At 55.2% G+C, this 18,706-nt stretch overlaps 1 protein-coding gene across 1 annotated transcript in view; it reads left to right on the top strand.

The window, feature by feature from the left end:
* The window catches only part of Fibcd1 (fibrinogen C domain containing 1), a 30,006-nt gene extending 15,116 nt beyond the window's left edge, over positions 1–14,890 (top strand). The window contains exons 5-7 of the mRNA XM_021156642.2: positions 9,587–9,683; positions 13,842–14,021; positions 14,448–14,890. Coding sequence (XP_021012301.1) covers positions 9,587–9,683; positions 13,842–14,021; positions 14,448–14,707 — 537 coding nt within the window. The 3' untranslated portion in view covers positions 14,708–14,890. The remainder of the gene's footprint in view (positions 1–9,586; positions 9,684–13,841; positions 14,022–14,447) is intronic.
* The last annotated feature ends 3,816 nt before the right edge of the window (positions 14,891–18,706 follow it).

Consider the following 18,706-nt stretch of genomic DNA (forward strand, 5'->3'; position numbering starts at 1 on the left):
TCACACTGGGTGCCTCCATCGCTTACCTGAGACCCTTGGCATTGACTATTTTTGGTGTTTGATGTCTAGGCCGATGGACGTCCAAGGGGGATTTTAATGCTACAAAGCAGAAGGGTAGGAAGTGTTTCCAGAGCGCACGTGGGACTTGGAAAGCAGGCAGCATGAGTGGGCTTTGAAAGGGGTCGGTGTCCCCAGCAGAGGGGGATGGAAACGGAGGAGGGCGGTCAGAACGAGCAGAGCGAAGCCTGCAATTAGGAGGCAAGTCTGAGTGCAGCCAAGGATCCCCCAGAGACCCCAAAGATGGACATATCTCTAAACTTGTCTTCAGGCTCTCGGGGAGAGCTTTTAAACGTACCGGATCCGTGTCTGGGGTTAAAAGCTCTTTTGTTTTCCTAACTGCAAAGAGGCTGAGTTATGGCTTTTGCCTCTGGGATCCCCAGGCAGGCAAACTGGCCAGGAGGCCCCCACCAGGCCCAGAAATCAGAATTAAGGGTTAGGAGGGCTTGGTGCCTGACTGAGGCTCCGACACCAAGGCCGCACATCTGTCTTCCACCCGGGCTGACTGGGATCCAATCTTCTGAGGAGTCAGTCAGGGTCTGTGCCTGGTAATTCCTTTGGCCTTGGCTTCAGGGACGATTAACTGGGATGGGTGAGGAACAGTGCCCAGCTTAGACCTGACACCCCTACGCCTGAGTGGGGGCTCTTGCAGGAGAGGCCAGAGTGCTCTGTAAAGTGCTTGCGTGGTCGGGAAACGTTCATATCCATTTGGCTTCTGTCTGAAGCAATCTTCCCCTAGATGCCTTCGGGCACCTGTCAGGATCACCCCTTTCTCTCTCTCTCTCTCTCTCTCTCTCTCTCTCTCTCTCTCTCTCTCTCTCTCTCTCCTGGATGTTCAATTGTTTTTTGGGAAGGTGCTGGCCTCTCTCAGCCCATCCATCCTCATTAGGTTCCCCGTCAAAACCACCCAGCTTCAGGCACCAACACTATGTAGTCCTCCCCAGCGGACTGGTTGCTGTGCTGGGCCTCAGGCCCCTGGGCAGGCTCCTCCATCACAGCGTGCCTTCTAGAGACCGGAGTGGGCAGGACTGGGCTCAGCCCCAGAGGCTCTTTGCAGTCTGAATACCACTTCCCCGCCTGGCATTGCCCCATGCCCCTTCTATTCCCAAAGGCTGGCAGGGTAGCCTAGAGAGGGCAAGAGGTTTGCCTCTGTTACCCAGCCAGCCTGGCCAGGGGACGTCCAGGCCTTCTGAGGCAAGTCAATGCAATTAATTGCTACTGAACAATTAATTGCTAGAGCATCAGCCACAGGGAGCCATTTGGGAGTGAGGCAGAGTATTAAGCTCTCAGCTGAGAGGGCAGAAGGACAAGGGAGCTGGCTTGTGTCAAGGTTGAGGGTCACTGGAGAGGCCCTGATCTTAGTCTAGCGATCTGGTGATGGTGGACAGAGAGGGCTCAGTGCGGGGAGTGGCCAGGCTTGCTCTGGACGAAGGCTACTTTGTATTGCTGACCCATCTGTTGTAAGAGGGTCTGAGTCAGGAGACAGCGGTACATATGAATGGTAGGCCCATGGAGTTGGGCACCTTCTGGGGCCCAAATGAATTCTCCGTATCACAGGGTTTCCATAAGGAGAGGGTGATCCTGACAGGCAAGGTGGAGGGGTATGGTGATCACGGAATGAAACTCTGAAGCATGAATTCCATGGACCCAGAGTCCTTGCTTATGGAAATGGGGGTGCCATGTGGGAAGGATGCCACTTGGGGGCTCTCTGCCATTGGACAGACCTCGGGGCAGGTGCTTCAAGGTAGCCTGCAGGCTTGCTTGGGCCCTGACCGTGACTAAGCCAAAACCTTTGCTATTCCACACTCGCCACAGGCGAAGGCCAGGCCAGAAAGAGGCCTCACATGGGGAGTGGGGCGCAGGAAGGGATGTCAGGACACGGCTGAACTTTGAACTTGACACCTGTCACTTCTCCAGAAAGTGAGATGGATGATCTTGTGACCCAGACCAGAGACTGTCCTCACCGAGTATGGACTAACCCTAGCCATGTCCTCTGGAGGCCTCTCATCACTCTGAGCTACTTCCCTCGCTCCCTCCTTCTCATGGGGGTGGGGGGGGTTTACCACCTTCCCCTATGTCTCCGACCTCTGTCCTAGGCAGGGTGGGGATTGTCTTCTCTCTAGATGCCCTGGGCTTGGGACAGCACCTGCTGTCCTCATCCCCTAACACTGCTCAGATGAGTGTTCCTCCCCAGCTGGGGACTCAGGATGCTCCCTAGAGAGGAGGGCTGTTCGGGGCAGGGGGAAAAACCCTTTGTCGCCAAAGCCTAACCTTTGTGTAATCATGGGTGGGTCCCACATCTCCTCCAGTAGAGACTCAGCACGTTCACACACGCGCAAGCGCGCGCGCGCGCGCGCGCGCGCGCACACACACACACACACACACACACACACACATGCACCACCCCACCTGGCTGTTAGCCACTCACACCTTCTGCTGGGCACCAGGCATTTTCCCACTGAGAGAGCGGGGTCATGGGTTCAGATGAGCCTCTAATTGGCTCCGTATAAGAGGAAGCCCCCCTTTCCCACATCCTCTTGTCTCCTCCTTAGGCTGTGGGGCAGGAGGAGAGCCGTGCCCTCTCTGTAGAACTTCAAAGGAGCTTAGCAGGCAGTCGGTGCAGAGAGAGATGAAAAGCTCCAGGGTCCCTGTGCTGGGGAGGCCAGGCTGCAAGACTGCCAGGGAGCCTCGGGAGGGCCAGTGACCTGCTGTAGCATCAGTGGGGCCACAGTGTCCCCACGCTGCTACCCAGAGCCCACTTTCCTTCACAGTGGCTGAAGAGATGGGTCCCTCCTCCTTCCTGTTCACCTGATTTGCTGGAGGAAGCTACCTCCACCTGGTGCAGGTCAATTTCCACAACTCTAGCGTCCATTGGGGAGCGCACAGTGTCCGTGGGACACCACACATGAAACGCTAGGTACAGCACTTGATAAATGGCAGCTTAGAGCACTGTTTTGCCAGAGTCGGCAGTCACTGGCTGCCAAGCCTGGGAAATGTGGCAGGGTGCCAAGCCCGGGGGTACCATTTCCAGTCACAAACAAGGAGCAGGCAGTTTCCTTCTGGAACCAGCAGCTGTCTTTTTTTTTTTTTTTTTTTTTTGCAGGGGATGGGGGGGTGAGGTAGCTGTCAACCTACTGTGTGGTGTCATCAGCAGGTTTGGGGGCAGTTGCCAGACCTATTGTAAGCCATCAGCTTGTTTTGGGGCAACTGTCAGACCTACTGTGTGCCATCAGCTGGTTTGGGGGACAGGTATTGAGCCTACTGTGTGTCCCCAGCTTATGCTGACTTAGGTTCATCTTCAGGAATAAGGGAAGGGTTCAGTGGGGGAAACATGGCTTAGGGAGGCTTCAGGACTTGTTGTCCATGGGAAGTGGGCGGAGCATTCCAAAGGGGCAGAGCACTTTGAGAAAACATTCAAGAGTTGAGCATTTCCCTGGCTTCTCCCTCCTGTACTCCCAGAATCGCCTGCTGGGCAGGCCCCTGCCTGTCCTCAGGTCAGCAAGCCCTTCAGACTAGGACAATCTAGTGTCCTTTCCTGAGGACACTGAGGTCTGGGGGCCACTGCTGCCCCAGGGTCATGGCCTGTGGGGACGCATCCCCCTTCACCCCTGTCTCTCAGTGTCTCATTGTAACTCCAAATATAGCAGCCTCCTTGAGTACCCCAGTTCCCACAGAGGGGGTTCCCAACTGCTCAGAGCATCCCTTGAGCCATGTCTGAATGCAGTGTGCCAGCACTTCATGTATGTGTGTACTGGTTTGGTTTTGAGACAGGGTTTCATGTAGCCCAGGCTAGCCTCAAAGTTGCTATGTAGCCGAGGATGACTTTGAACTTCCCGTCTCTCTGCCTCCAGCTCCCATGTTTTGAGATTTCTGGAGTGTTTCACCACACCTGGTGCTGAGGACTGACCTCAGGGCTCTGTGCACACTAGGCCAAGCACTCTGTCAGCTGAGCTACATCCCTAGCCCTTGAGCTCTGATTCCTCACATAAACTTTAGGGCCTGGGACTGTTACAATCTCCATTTAATAGATGAGGAGACTGAGGTCTGCCTGTTGGATGCATCTGTACATGTTTGCAGGCCTATGTGGGACTGCCAGCTCGCTGATTCTCCGCTCATCCATGTATGCTCAGTGCATGATGGGCACTGAGGCAGCCAGGATTCCGTGGGAGAGTTGGGACTTGGGCATTGGTAACAGAGTCTCTAATACCCTGGCCCTGGGTGCCACCCCAGGGTGCTCCCCTGGGTTGAGAGACAGCTGGGCTCACGGGTGTGCTGGCTTACTTTCTTATCTACCAGGCCACGGGACATGTCCACAGGGAGCGCATATGTCCTGCCATCTCTAGTCTCTGACCGTCTCTAACCCCAAAGGTCCCCCACATTCCCAGTCTTGGTCTCAACAGCTACCAGATGGCAGCCTACCCCTGCAATGTAAGGCCTGTTCCATCCTCTGAGGGACAGATGGAACTTCTGAGACCCCAGATCTCACTGGCCACTTAGGACTCCAGCTTCAAGCTCAGTACTATTGCAGACATGGAGTGGGCTGGGCAGGGTTATTCTGCAGTGGGCACTCTACGAGGCCCAGACGTGTGGAGAAGGAGGCTGGGGAGGCACCAGGTGTCGATGTGGTCCTCTGGCTCTGCTGACGCTCTTAGGACAATCAGAGGCATCAAGTGCAATCCTGGTTGTCCTTTGAACTCGCCCAGCACTGTCTGCAGAACCGTGTGAAGCACACACTTCCTTGGCAGAGCCCCCTGGGTGGGACTTCCAGGCTGAGCCAGCGGCAGCAGGAGACTGGGTTTTAAGAATCAGAACCAAGAAAACACATGCTGTCTGCCTTCCCACTCATGGCTCTGGCCCAGGAGGCCTCGGTGTCGGTGAGCGTTTCTCTGTTGCCTTCCAGCTGGAAGCCAAGTGAATCAGCTCAGGACTGGGCCAACACCCACTGCAGGCCCAGGGTTGATCAATAACTACTTTGCTCTGGCCTTGGCATCCTCAGCCTTTGCCCACCTGGGGGCGCCTGGGGCTGAAGGAAGGGATGTAGACACTCCAGGCCTGGGCCTGGTATCCTCCTGTCCAGATGAATCTTGCTCTCTAATTAAAGTCCGCAATCCTGGCGTCCTTACTATAATCCAGCTGATTTTCAGAACTCCAAAGCCACAGCTGCAGTCCGCCTTGGGCCTCGGACTGGAAACACACCCATGTGCCCAGCACCCTGATCTTATCCATCTGGCTAGCTGGAGCACGTGAACCTCTCAGAACCTGTCAGGACACAACATTGTGCCGCAGTGGGTACCAGTGTGTGTGCAGGGACACTCATTCATTCGATATTCGACCCGTGACTAGCATGGCCCACGGCAGACACCAGGAACCTGATGGCAACGGTTCTTAAAACTGTGGGCCTGGATCCATTGGCAGGTGGCAAAATCAATTTCCTGGGTTGCGATCAACGTTGCTTTTTTAAATCGAATAGAGTAGAGCAGAAGAGGACACAGTAGGAAATGGCGCAGCCTGCTTATTTCCTGCCGCCGCCGTTTCCGATGTAAACTGTGCGGCTGTGTGCGGGGGTGGGACGTGCTCTTCTCTGAGCCCTGGTCCAAAGATCTCCAAGTCCTGTCTCCAAAGCCACAGCAGGGATGTGTGGTAGCCCCACCCAGGGGTGGGTCATAGTGTGTCTTAGTCCAATTGCAATGCCCTTGTTGCAAATGCTGGGGTTTCTTTGTGTATGTGCATGCATGTCTGTGTGTGTGTGTGCCCAATTTATATACCTTTTTTTTTTTATTTGAGAGTGTGTCATCAGGCTTGCCAAGTAGGAAAGATTGACTGGTAAGCCCCAGGGATCCAGCATCTCTGCCTCCCCACTGTGTGCCTTATACTTGGCTTGGTTTTGTATAATCCTGTGGGATACGGAGCTCACAGTGCGTTCACATGATTGTATGATTGTATGAGCATACAGTGTGTTCACATGGGTGTGTGTACAAGCGCACAGTGCATTCACATGGATGTGGGTGTGTGCTCCATGCTTGCGATGCTGACGCCAGAAGAGAACATTGCATGTCTTCCTCTATTGCCTCAAGACACGATCGCTCACTGAACCGGAAGGTCGTCATTTCTCCTGGGCTGGCTGGATCCACCTGTCTCTGTCCTCTAATGCAGAGATCAAAGGTGAAGATAGCCACGTCCAGTTTTCTACAGGGGTCTAAGGGGTTTGACTCAGGCCCTGTCCTTGCACGGCAAGCAATTTTGAACTGATTTATCTCCCAAGGCCAACATTATGGTTTCTTCAGGGCCAAATCTAACAGTCTAACATAAATGTTGGCCATTCTTAATTTCAGTGTTACTTTGCTGGGTAGAAATGAAGCAAGAAGCCCTGGTGGGCATAGGGGATGTGTCTGCCGCAGGTGACCATTCAAGTGGAGTCCATGGTGCAGGTGACCATTCAAGTGGAGTCCATGGTGCAGTGGGGACAGTCTGGTGGCTAACAGCAGCTGAGTCAGCAGTGGAGCAGTGGCTGAGTGTGTGTTGGCTACCTAGCCACTCTCCCAGCTCTATCTGCCATAACACAGAGAACACAGAAGTAGCCCATCTGTGCTGGAGGAGGGATGTGGTGAACAGCAGGTGCCGCCGAGGGAGGCGACGGCGCAGCACCATCTGTCTGGTGCTCTGCCCTCCTGGCTTGGATGTGTTTTACTCTGTGCCCTTTAGGGTTAGGGAAAGGCAGGACCAGGACAAGCTCCAGGAACAATAGCTTGGGACCACGGGGCCCTTGCAGTACATCTGAAGAACAAGCTGAGCCCAGCCCACTGCTCTGAGCTCTTTGGGGCTGGGTTGCAGACCTGGGAGGCTCTGTCCAGAAATCTTAGGGTCCCTCTGTCCCTTGGCCTTTCAGGAGGGGCACAACTGCCCCCCCCCCCCCCGTGCATTCAGCTTCACTGCCTGCAGCCTGCTCTGGGCCTGGCTGCCTGTGGGAGGCGCTGTTCTTCTCTGACATCCCTCTTCATACCAGATTTCCCTGTCTGGTCTCCACAGGTTTCATTCCCATGTGGGGTTGGAAGCCTGGCACCCCACTTTCACTAGGCAAGGCACTAGAAGGCTTTCTTTGTGGAGGTCCTGGGATGTAGAGCTTGCTGTCAGAGTTGAGGAAGAAGGGCAGAACTGAGCTAGTGTGGAGTCAGGGTTCTGTCTCCCCCAGGAAGCTGGGTTTCTCTGTGCAGGCCTATGTTTCCTTCCCTTTGCCTTAGATCTTTCTCTGTGTCCGTCCGTCTCTGTGTGTGTGTGTGTGTGTGTGTGTGGTATAGAGTCCCCTGCACACCAGCCAGCCCTTCTGTGTTTTCCTGGCTCAAGATTCTGGAGGGCAGTCTGGACCTTGTGCCTTGGACTTAGTTTCCCTGGAGAGACCGGATGGGACCGTATGCTGGAAAGAAGTTGGTAGCATGAGAAGGCTGGGGAGGAGGTGTGTAGAGCTGCCATTTGGAAGAGACAGCGGGATTAGAGGGAGAAGGGAGCAAAGGAGACTGGCTGGCCTGCTAAGCGCCTGTATATCTGACCAGCCAGCACTGACTGCACGAGGCTCAGTGGATCTGACAGCCTGTCGCCTTTCACAGGTGACAAAACAGGTCTGCAGAGGTGAGGAGATCTGTGCAGCAGCTAGACCCTGTAGTTCAGGCCCTTAGCACCCAACTCCATTTGACGGGGCTTGGTCCCCTGGGGTGGGGGCCCTAGGGCCTCCAGTAGGAGCTGGCCTGCGGGGGGTGGGGTGAGGGCTTCCAGACTGCTTGGTCCTGCAGATCTCCTCCTCCTCCTCTTCCAGCAGAAGCAGGCTCAGCCTGTCTGCCGCCTTCGCCTTGCCTTCGGGAGGGCCTAAGCTTCTGCCAGGATTAAGCCTTTCAAAGGGCGCGTGCTCAGGGTCCCAATGTGCAGCAGTCAATACGGCTCTCCACACCGCTCAGATCTCCCCAAGCCTTATCGAACTTCCTTCTACCCAGCGGGTCCCTCCTGAGGACTTGATATTTCAGGGCAGGACCAGGTCGGGGGAAGCAGAAAAAAAAGTGTCATCTTCCCTCTACCATGTGACGTCAGAGCTGCCCAACTGTCTGTGACTGACGCGTCCCTGGGGACCTGGTGCATCTCGAGAGCAGACGCCGATGCTCCGCCCGGGCACCCGGGCGGTTCCGAGCTGCCGGCACCGGCCTGCTTAGTAATGAGAGTGGCAGCCAGAGCTCTGACATCAGACACAGACACAGATGGAGGCAGGTGGGCGCTGCCTCTGCAAATGAGCAGGAAAAGGCTTGTTAAACAGAAAGGCAGCGTGGGCCAGGCGGCCCCAGAACGGGACTGTCAGCGACCGTGTAAATACTCGTCAGCTCGGCCGGGACCAGCACCGTCCTTATTTCAAGGCAATTTAACCAAGGGGACTTCAGACTCCCAAATCGAGAATGTTATTAAAAAGAACAGAGGCGGCTCTGGCGGCTCAACGGCTCGTTGATGCCCGAGTCACACCCGACGCCTGCTCTGGGCTCGTGGACTTCCCTTGAGGAGTGGCTTGGATTCAGGGTTCCCAGGCCATACGCCCTGGATCCTGCCAGGAGTGTGTGACTTGTGGAGAGAAGCTGGGTGAGAGGCAGGAATCTGGGGGGGGGGGGTCAAGGTTAAGGTGTGGAGTTGCTTAAAAACTTGAGAATGGACTGAGTATTATGGCATATGCCTGTAATTCTAGCATTTGGGGAGCTGAGGCAGGAGGATTGATATGGGCTGCGCAGTGATTTCCAGACAGATGAGTACAGAGGAGATCCTGTCTTGGAAACAAAACAGACAACTCCAATAAAAACGTTAGGCATATGTCCCTCTCCTTCCTCTCTCCCCCCACTCCTTCCATCTCTCCCACCCTTCCTGTCTCCCCTCACCCTCCCTGTGTCCGCTCACCCTCCCTCTCTCCCCCACCCTCCCTGTCTCCCCTCTCTTCCCCTTTCTCCCCTCTCCTTCTCTCCCCCTCCTTCCCTTGCTCTCCCTCTGTTTTTAACTTTGTCTCTTTCATTTGAGACAGTATCTCATGGAGCTCTTGCCCTTGGATTTTCAGTGTAGCCACAGGTGCCTTTGATCTTCCTGCCTCCATCTCCTAGTGCCATGTCACCACGCCTGGCTCAGGCTGACAAAACCCAGAGAGCTCATGTATGGTGTGCAAGCACTGTGTCAGCTGGGCCACAGCTTCCTGGTGAGAACCAGGAAAGGCTCACCCCGGCACCAGCACTCTGGGCCTGGGAGCTGAGGTTCCCGCCTGTGGCCTGTGGCGGCGACTCCTCCTGTGATCTGAGGTGGGTTAGTCAGACCTGTCTCTGGTCACCACGAGCCTCTGAGACTCTGGTCTGCTCCAGGTTCCAGAGCCAGGAGTTCTTGATTGAAGTGGGTGGCCTGGACCCCACCCCAGCTTATCCCCCTGTTCCATGCCGGCCGGGGAGCCTTGAGGAAGGGTGAGAATCTAGGGTGTGGGCTCCTTGGCCGTGGCTCCAATGCTGTGCCTTCTCTGCCCTTGCAGGTATTTCAGCGCCGGGAGGATGGCTCTGTGAACTTTTTCCGAGGCTGGGAGGCTTACCGGGAGGGCTTCGGCAGGCTCACAGGGGAACACTGGCTGGGTAAGCTACTGCATTCTGGGGACTCCATCCTCTGCTGGGCCCTTGCCTGTCCTTAACTGGATTCTACTCTAGTCTCTGAGGCCATTCGCTGGTATGTGGGAGTAACTACCGGCTCAAGTGATCGAGAGCTTGAGAATAGAACCAACAGGAGACCATTATACGTGGTCCCCGTGGACATGCAGTGCTCAGTGTGACAGGGAAAGCTGGGTGAGTTGGCCCCCGCACCACACCCAGGGGGCAGGAGGACCCCAGTTCCAGGCCAGCCAGGCTACATAGTTTAAGGCCAGACTGAGCTCTGTCATTCAAGACCAGCAAGAAAAATAAAAACAAAAAGCTACACTGGATGGTTCAGGATTGTAACCCCTGCACCAGAGAGGCTGAGGCAGGAGGATTGCTACAAGTTTGAATCCAGCCTGGTTTGCTTAGGATTTCCAGACCAGACAGTGCAACATATTAAGACCCTGTCTCAAAAACAACTACAAATAGCAACAGCGATAACAATAAACCAAACTCAGCAGACAAAGGCACTTGCCCGCAGGCCACAGAACTGTTCCTCAGGTCTCGGGATGCATGAAGGAGGTAGGGAGGGGTTGTCTCGGTAACTCTAGGTCTGAAACAGGAAGCGTTGTCCTGTTTGGGGACTGCCTAGGAGGCCTGGACAGCCCTGGGTCACTCCAGTCATGGTGGGTGAGGGGACCCCATCTCAGGCATCAGGAGGACTGGGGATGTTCCAGGCATTGCCCTGCCCTTGAGGCTAGCAGTGGCCTTGCTGGGGGTTTCTGAGTGTGAGCCCCAGTAATAGGCCAGTCCATCCTGAGGGGTAGAACCCTGGGTGTGGGTGCCAGGCGGGTGTTAGGTGGCTCCCTGGTGAGAAGAGACCTTCATTGCACCTGTGGGTGGGGGAAGGCAGGCCCCATGACAAATTGGAGGTGGATGCCTATAAGGCACCAGCATTCTGACCTATGGTGTCACGTAAGTCCATGTTCCTTGACCAGAGGCCAGGAGGGCAGGGTCCACCCCATCCTGACTTTCCATAGGGGAAATGGCTGCACACCATTTGGGCCATGGTCAGAGTCTGTTGTGTTCATTGTGGGGCCATTTAAATGCCACATCTCAGTCCCTGAGGCCTCACACCAGCCAGGAGGGTGGTCTGTCCCCATCACCACCCTTCTACAGACGACCAAGTTGAAGTTCAAGAAGGGAGGCCACAAGTCCCATCGTATATGCTGGGTGTGGAAGCCAGGCAGCTCCAAGGGAAGGAACGGGGCATGCTTTGATGACATTTTAGGAGGGACTGCAAACAGGGATGGGTGGGAAATTCCTCCTTACCCACCTGAGGCGGTTATGTGAAGGAAGACGTGGTGGCGGCTGGTTAGAGGCTGTCCCCGCTCCCCACCCATAAGCTTAGAGCAGGATTGGCGGCTCGCTGCTAGCTGGCATCTTAATTGAAATCTATCAGCAGCTGTAGAAGGTGGGGAGGAAGCATTTAAGCAAGGCCTTGATTAGCTCTGCAGACGAGAAGCCCTGACAAGAATGTCAACCCGGAGGCCCTCAGCAGCCCTGTGGCATCACCTCTGCTTTCCTGCCCCTCCATCGCCTTCTCATTGAGGGCTTCCTGTTTCTATTGCCTTACAGATGCTCTTTATATATAATGGCTACAGGTAGCTATCACACATGTCTGCTTTCATCAATTTACCTCTCAGCTTTTTCCCACTATTGCTTGTTTCCTGAAGTTTCAATTTTTGTATGTGTGTGTGGGGGGTGATATGGATGCAGGTAGGCATGTATGCTTGTGTGTGTGTGTGTGTGTGTGCCAGAGGTTGACGTCAGGTGTCTGTCATTCCTCAAGCACTGTTTGCCATGCTTTTAAATTTCATTTATCTGTTCTTGTGTGTGTGTGTGTGTTTAAGATTTATTTATTTTATGTATATGAGTACACTATCGTTGTCTTCAGACACACCAGAAGAGGGCATCAGATCCCATTACAGATGGTTGTGAGTCATAATGTGGTTGCTGGGAATTGAACTCAGGACCCCTGGAAGAATAGCCAGTGCTCTTAACCACTGAACTCTTTCCAGACCTCATTTTTTGTGTTTTTAATTTAATTTTATTTGTTGGCATTTATTGGGGGCGTGTGTGTGTGTGTGTGTGTGTGCTCTTGCCATGGCTTGAGTGTGGAGATCAGGGGACAACTTAGGAAAGTTAGTTCTCTCCACTATGTTGAGGACTGAACTTAGGCTGTCAGGCTTGACAACAAGCACTTTTACCCACTGAGTCATCTAGCCAGCCTCAGTGCAAGGTACCTGAAAGGTGTGCCCGGAGCCCAGGACTGTTAACCCCAACTGTGGCATGCTGACTGTAGGTCTTTGGATCCCAGTGACTGTGTAATAATGGAAAAAGTCATCTCCCAGCATCTCCTGGGGCTGTCTCCATCATGCACCATTCCTGGGAAATGCAATCTGTCCCAGTTAAAGCCTGGAGTAGAATAGGGGTCTGGGTCCTTCTGCCTGGGTTCAAATCCCAGCTCTGCTGCTTGCCAGCTGTGTGATCTGACCAGGTGACTGCACCTCTCTGAGCCTTCCTTCTCCCACCCATACAGTGGGGCATCGTTGTGCCCACCTCCCTGCATCCTTGTCCAGCAGCAGCTAGTCCTGGGTTGAGTGTGGTGGCATTGGTCACAGGCTGTGCTGCCTGATTGGTCACCATACAGGAGGTGCTTAGACTGGTCCCTGGGTTCCAGGTGCCAGCTGTTGTCATTGTCACTTGCTGCCTGAGCATCTGTCTATCAGCCCTGCACAGGTGTGCAAGCCACACCCGGAGAGGGGAGAGCAGCTTGCCTTGATAGCACTAGCCCTGGGAGAGCTGACCAGGCAGGGAGGCGGGGTGCAGTGGGATTGCCTGCTCTTGGGCGAACCCCACAGCCTCCAGGTCTCTGGCTGAACTGAGTCAGCAGCTCCAAGAGGGGCTGAAGGGAAGACAGGGATCCTGGGGTGATCCTGGGTTGATTGCCTGGCAAAGAATATTGGGGCTGAGCAGGGAGGGTCCGCAAAGCTCTCAAGCACACGATAACCCAAATACTAGCCCTCGGGAAGGGACTGATGGAATACTATAGGCGTGTGAACCTGTGAAGCGTTTAATTAAATGCCCTCTTAATCAAGGGTTGATCCTGATGGCAGGGAAGTGCCCTGTTTGTGTGAGACCCTGAGATGGCCCAAGGGCTAGAGAGCAGGAGAGTGGGAGAGAGGAAGGGGGTAGGCAGCAGGAGTGTGCAGAACCAGGTCTGGGGATGGCAGGAGATGCTGGCACTGCCTTGGTTCTATGAACTGAGAAGTATTTATTGAGCACTTGCCATGCCTGGTCCCGCTGTGCCCACTGGGGTCACAACAAACACTGACTGTAGAGTTGTGTTTGGGAAATTAGGTGGACTGGGAAATTCATAAGGAGCCAGGGAGAACCAGAATGGTGAATGTTAAGGAGGAGGTCCCTGGGTCAGCACGGGAGACCAGCCACTTTCCCAAGGCTGAAACAGAAAGGCAAACAGGCCGATAAAAGACAGGCATGGAAAACACCGTAAGATGGCTCAGAGGCTGGGCTCAGCCACCTGTGCCACCACCCATCTGAACTGCAAATTCCAGTGCTCTCTCTACCAGCTGTCACCTCAAAATGCATACAATTGGGGGGCTGTGGAGATGGCTCAGCTGATAAAGAACCTCACTGTGGGTCCTCATACCATGTTACAAAAACAAAAACCCCCCAAACTCTAAATTCAATGTCACTCATTGTACCTGCACCACGCGTCCTAGTGCTGAAGAAGTAGAGATGGGGTTATGGGGTCCCTAGGGCCCAATGACCAGGCAGCTTAGCTGAATCAATGAGCCCCAGGTTCAGTGAGAGACCCTGCCTCAAAAAATAAGGTGGAGAGGATGGAGGAAGACTCCTGAGGTTGGCAGGTACATGGGACGCCATCACCAATCAGACATGACCAATAAGTCTCTAGCTTCCTGCCCAGATCCCTCCTACAGAGAGAAGGGAAGTGGCCCAGAGAGCAGTGCAGCACACACTTAGCAGTTGTCCCAGCTCCTGTTTGGGTGGGTGGAGGGTATCCACCCCCTCCCAACCCTTGATTTCATCCATCTTCCTCCCCTCCCCCACCCTCAGGGCTCAAGCGGATCCACGCCCTGACCACACAAGCAGCATACGAGCTTCATGTGGACCTAGAAGACTTTGACAACGGCACCGCCTATGCCCACTATGGGAGCTTTGGTGTGGGCTTGTTCTCTGTGGACCCCGAGGAGGATGGGTACCCACTCACGGTGGCTGACTACTCCGGCACCGCAGGTGAGGATCCAGTGCATCAGGGAGAGCTGGCCTGGCCAGTCAAAGCCTTCTGTTCTCTGCAGTCAGGATCTAGGTCACAAGTCCCATCCGGTCCTCACTCCTGCAATGCTATGGGGCCTGGGTGGTTTACCCATTTCACAGAGTGAAGAGCTGGGCCCAGAACTGGAGCCTGGAGGTCTCCGGGGTTGGCTTCTGTGGGGCCAGTAAGTTGTAGATGAGTTCTCTGGGCTCATCTCAGATAAAGGAATGGGCGAGTCGGAAAGCTGGGAGGAGGTTACAGACAGCCTGGGCACAGGTTTGAGGGGTGGTGTGTGCATTCGCACACCCAGACTCACGTGGCTGGTGGACAGTGTTTGGGGGCCTGTGCAGGCTTCTTCCCGGGTGTCTGGCCAGGTGCCCACCGCCGTGTGCACATGCCATGTGCAGGTGACTCCCTCCTGAAGCACAGCGGCATGAGGTTTACCACCAAGGACCGGGACAGCGACCACTCGGAGAACAACTGTGCCGCCTTCTACCGAGGAGCCTGGTGGTACCGCAACTGTCACACATCCAACCTCAATGGCCAGTACCTGCGTGGTGCACACGCCTCCTACGCAGACGGCGTCGAGTGGTCCTCTTGGACGGGATGGCAGTATTCACTCAAGTTCTCGGAGATGAAGATCCGGCCGGTCCGTGAGGACCGCTAGACTGGCCCACTACCCAGCGCCAGTGTCCTCTGGTTATGTCTAGTCCCTACACATCTCATCCCATGCCCACTGCTGCAAGAACATGCTCTGCCCACCTGTGCATGGTTGGCCTGCTCTTTAGTAGGGATGGCCCAGGGCCAGCTCTGAAACTCAGCTTCCTGAGCCAGTGACACCCCTTCCCCAACCAGGTCCCTGTCTATCAGGTGACATGCTCTTTGGTTCCTACTAGCGGAGCTGGCACCCGGCAACCCCAAACCCTACCTGCCCAGGCTTTGGTCCCTGTGCTTTGTCTGCTGCATCCTGGTAAGGCAGCATCTCCCACTCTTCCTGGCTTGGCAAAAACATCCAGAATAGGGGGCAGGCAGCACCTTGGTCCCCTCCATCAGATCAAAGTGGAAGGCTCAGACCTTCTCACCTCTGACATCTGTCTGCCCTAACCCCAATCCCTCAGGGCCTGGAGACCCTACCTCTGATCAGAGGACCTTGGACAGCTGCCACAGCTCTCTCTCATTTGTGGCCAACTGGGCTGTGGCACAGCTGTCTACAAAGCCCCAAGGCCAAGACCAGACCCCTAGGCCACCCTCCCCTGGGTCTCCGCAGACCTGGAGGTTTCTATTCTTCTGGTTGCTTTCAGAGCTCATCTGCTCTTTCCCACCTCAAACAAGGTCCACCTGCCCTCCTGCAGAGCACCCATGGGTCCTGCCCCACATCACCTGCCTGTGGGGCAAGGGTGGGACTGGCCTAAGCCAGTGAGGACCTCCTGGGGTGAGGCTGTGCCAGGCTCTTGTGTTCTGCTGACCTCCATGGACTGACTCTAGGATCTTCTCAGAAGCCAGCCAGCCCTGGGACTCAGCATGGCCCAAGACTACCATCTCTGCAGAGAGACTGCCCCCTGCTGGCTATCACGGACACTGCCACCAGGGTCTAACAGGCGGGGTGGGGTAGGGTGGAGGGGAGGGCAGGAGACAGAGCATCAAACAGGTTGGACATCTGGACATTTCCTTGTCCAGCCTTCTCAACACCTGCACGGATGATCCCCCGGGAAGGCAGGCTGTAGCCCCGCCCTCAGCTACCTGCTTGGCAGCTGAGATGCTCTTATGAAAACCTGATAGGGGCTTTACAAGAACTGGATGATAAGATGGCAATGGTGACCTCCTCTGTCTGGAGGCAGAGACCCATGCCTTTTCTTTCTACCAGACTTGTACCAAAGCCTGAAGCCACCAATGAACTGTGTGACCTGCTCAGTCCCTCACATTGGGCCTTCAGCAAGGATCTGTAGCACACCTATGAGAGTCAAAGCGGTCCTAGGTGCTGGACAAGACTGGTTATGGTCCCGAGCTGGTGGCAAGAAACATGAGTAGAGTAGCCAAGGTTCTGATGGGACAAGGGATACATAGGAAAGTCCCCTCCCATTCCCTCTCTGTCCCTGACACCTGGCACCTAGCTTCATTGCAGAGGTGTGTGGGAGCTTAAACACATCCTGGCAGACACTACCCACCCCCGAGGCTGGTGCTGAAGTGGCTTCTGTTGCCAGCTGCTGCTGTAAGCGCTGCTCAGAAGTGCCAAGCGCTTTCTGATGTGGTATCAAACAAACTCCGTCGAGTGAAGCAACGGATTCACACATGCAAGTGTGGGACAGGAGGGCTGCGGGCCAGGGCTGGGCTGCAGAATGCAGGAGCTGAAGCTCAGCCCATCAGGGCAGTTGGTGAGGGGTGACATGCATCCCTGTCTGGTCACATTGGAAATGACAACCCTTCAGCCCAGCCACTGCCCCAGGGACACCAAGCTCTCTCCCAAGCCAGGCTGGTACTCTAGGGGGTGTGGTTTTGTCAAACGCTGGCTGAGTGGGCAGGGGTTAGTAGAGAGACCAGGTCAACAGTCCTTCACCTTCCTGGTGTGCACCCTCCAAGGGCAGGCGAGAGCACTGTTCCTGCACACTGGGCCACAGCCTCCAGCCCTGGCTTTCATTCACTGGTCTGATGTCTGTGTAGGTGGCTGCCACCCATGATCAGTGACCACGGGAAGCAGGAATGCTGGGAAGTTTGGGGGGGGCAGGACAGGTCCACTAAGAAGACATAATGTCAGCAGGCTGTGGTCCCTGACACCCCAGACCTACTTTGGTTTGTCACTGGAATGACTAACCAGGGTGAGTCTATGAAGTCGCCTGGCAGAGCCACACTGCTTTTCTTCTTGGGCAGAGTCTCCACATCCCACACTAGGGGCTTGGCGCTGTGGCTGTCTCTACTTTGCAAAGCATCGAAAATCTTTCCAAGCCTAGGTTGGCTTTGTGGATTCTACCAAAGGCTTCACAGCTGGGTACACCTGGGTCGTGCCAGTGGCCACCTAGACAGCATGCAGGGAGCAGACAGTACCTTGGGTCCCCTGCAAGCCTGGGCTGGTGAGTGACCAGTTAGAGCTGTGAGCTTCTCCTGTGGCATTAGTGGCTCGTGCGTGTGGGACACTAGTGTTTGTAGGTGGGAGTGTCATCTCCAGTTCCTGGCTCTTCCCTGCCCCCTCATCTGTGTCACCCCAAGCCTCCAGGTGGAGAATGAGCCATCTGTGGCCATGGTCACTGCAGGTCTTGGCCCCCAAACAGCACTTCTGGAAGAGAGCAGGGCCTTGGATAACCAGAAAGTCTGTGAGCAACAGATGCCTTCCACAAGATGACTTGACTCTGAGGCGGGAGATGTATACGAGCTAGGCCCACACCTTCCCTGAACCCTGTGATCTAAGGAGCAACATGCCAACAGAAGTCTCATGGAACCCAGAAGTGTGATGAAGCAACATGGACCCAAAGTGTCCGGGGGCCTCTCAGAGCCTCATTCCTTCATCTGCCTTTGGCGCAGGTTGCCCGAGGTTCTGATGGCCCAGGAACTGCAGGGATCCATAAATCCAGAGGCCAGGATTCAGGCTCAGTGGTTGTGAGTGGGGGTCTGACCTGAGGCTAGCTGTGCCGAGCAGAGCAGGTGTGCATGCTGGCAGATACAATGGGGCCCTGGGGCTGGAAGCAGCTCTGAGCAGCACCCCATGGGCAAACAGTGGGCCTAGTTGCTACTTGGGGCTGTGTGCACCCGGTGTCTTGTGTACCCTTGTCTTCAATAAAGTCTCGTGGTGACCCAGCACCAGCCTTCACGAGTAGTCCTGCACTGCTCCATGTCACAGCAGAGTGAGGCAGGTACCCAGTGCCCTGGGACTGCTTTGCCCTCCTCTCCAGATGGCTTTGTGCTCGCTCCCAAGGAGTCACTGGCTAGGCAGAGACAGGCAAGTCCCGGCAACCTAGCAAGGTCAGGGCCAGCCTTCTGCATAGGCTGCATCTGGCGGGGCTTCTGTTCTGGACTCATGGCTTCACCTAGCCTGGCTCTGTGTATCCCACGGGTGTCTTTGTGGTGATGAACTGTCCCTATAGGGAATGAGTCCTGGGGTTCTGAGGAGTCGACACTCTGAGGAACTAATTAACAGTCATTTATTTCTAATCGATGCTTCAACTTGAAGCTCAAGTTATTCCATGAAAGGTAGGGTTGACTGAGTGCCCACACTGCAGAAAGAACAGGGGCGGAACCTCCGCCCCCTACCCCAGCATGGGGGCAGTCAGGGAGGGATCACCACTCCTGTACTGTGGGAGTGTCCTGAGGCCATGTCCACAGGACACCAATTCTCAGACTCTTTCCCAAGATTCAGTGTCCTGTCCTCTAGGCAGCTCACTCTGGGTCATGGGGCTGGAGGGATGGGGGGTGTGCAGGGGGAGCGGGTAGAGATGCCAGGGACAGGACTCCAGAGCCAGGCCCTCAGAAATCCAAGGTGATTGTGTCTGTTTCTGTCGGAGCACTCTCGCCTGTGTGGGGGCCTTGTCCAGCTAGCCTGCTCCCTGACACTGCTAAGCCCTGGCCATGATGATTCCCTCAGTTGAACTGCTCTGTCTGTGGCTTCAAGAGCTAGCTGGATGGGTCTCACCGACCCAATCTCACAGAACTCTCTAGAGCTATCAAGGGGCTTGAGGAC

Source organism: Mus caroli, unplaced genomic scaffold, assembly GCF_978045245.1.
Source record: "Mus caroli unplaced genomic scaffold, Mus_caroli_1 scaffold_2, whole genome shotgun sequence".
NCBI classification, from domain to species: domain Eukaryota; kingdom Metazoa; phylum Chordata; class Mammalia; order Rodentia; family Muridae; genus Mus; species Mus caroli.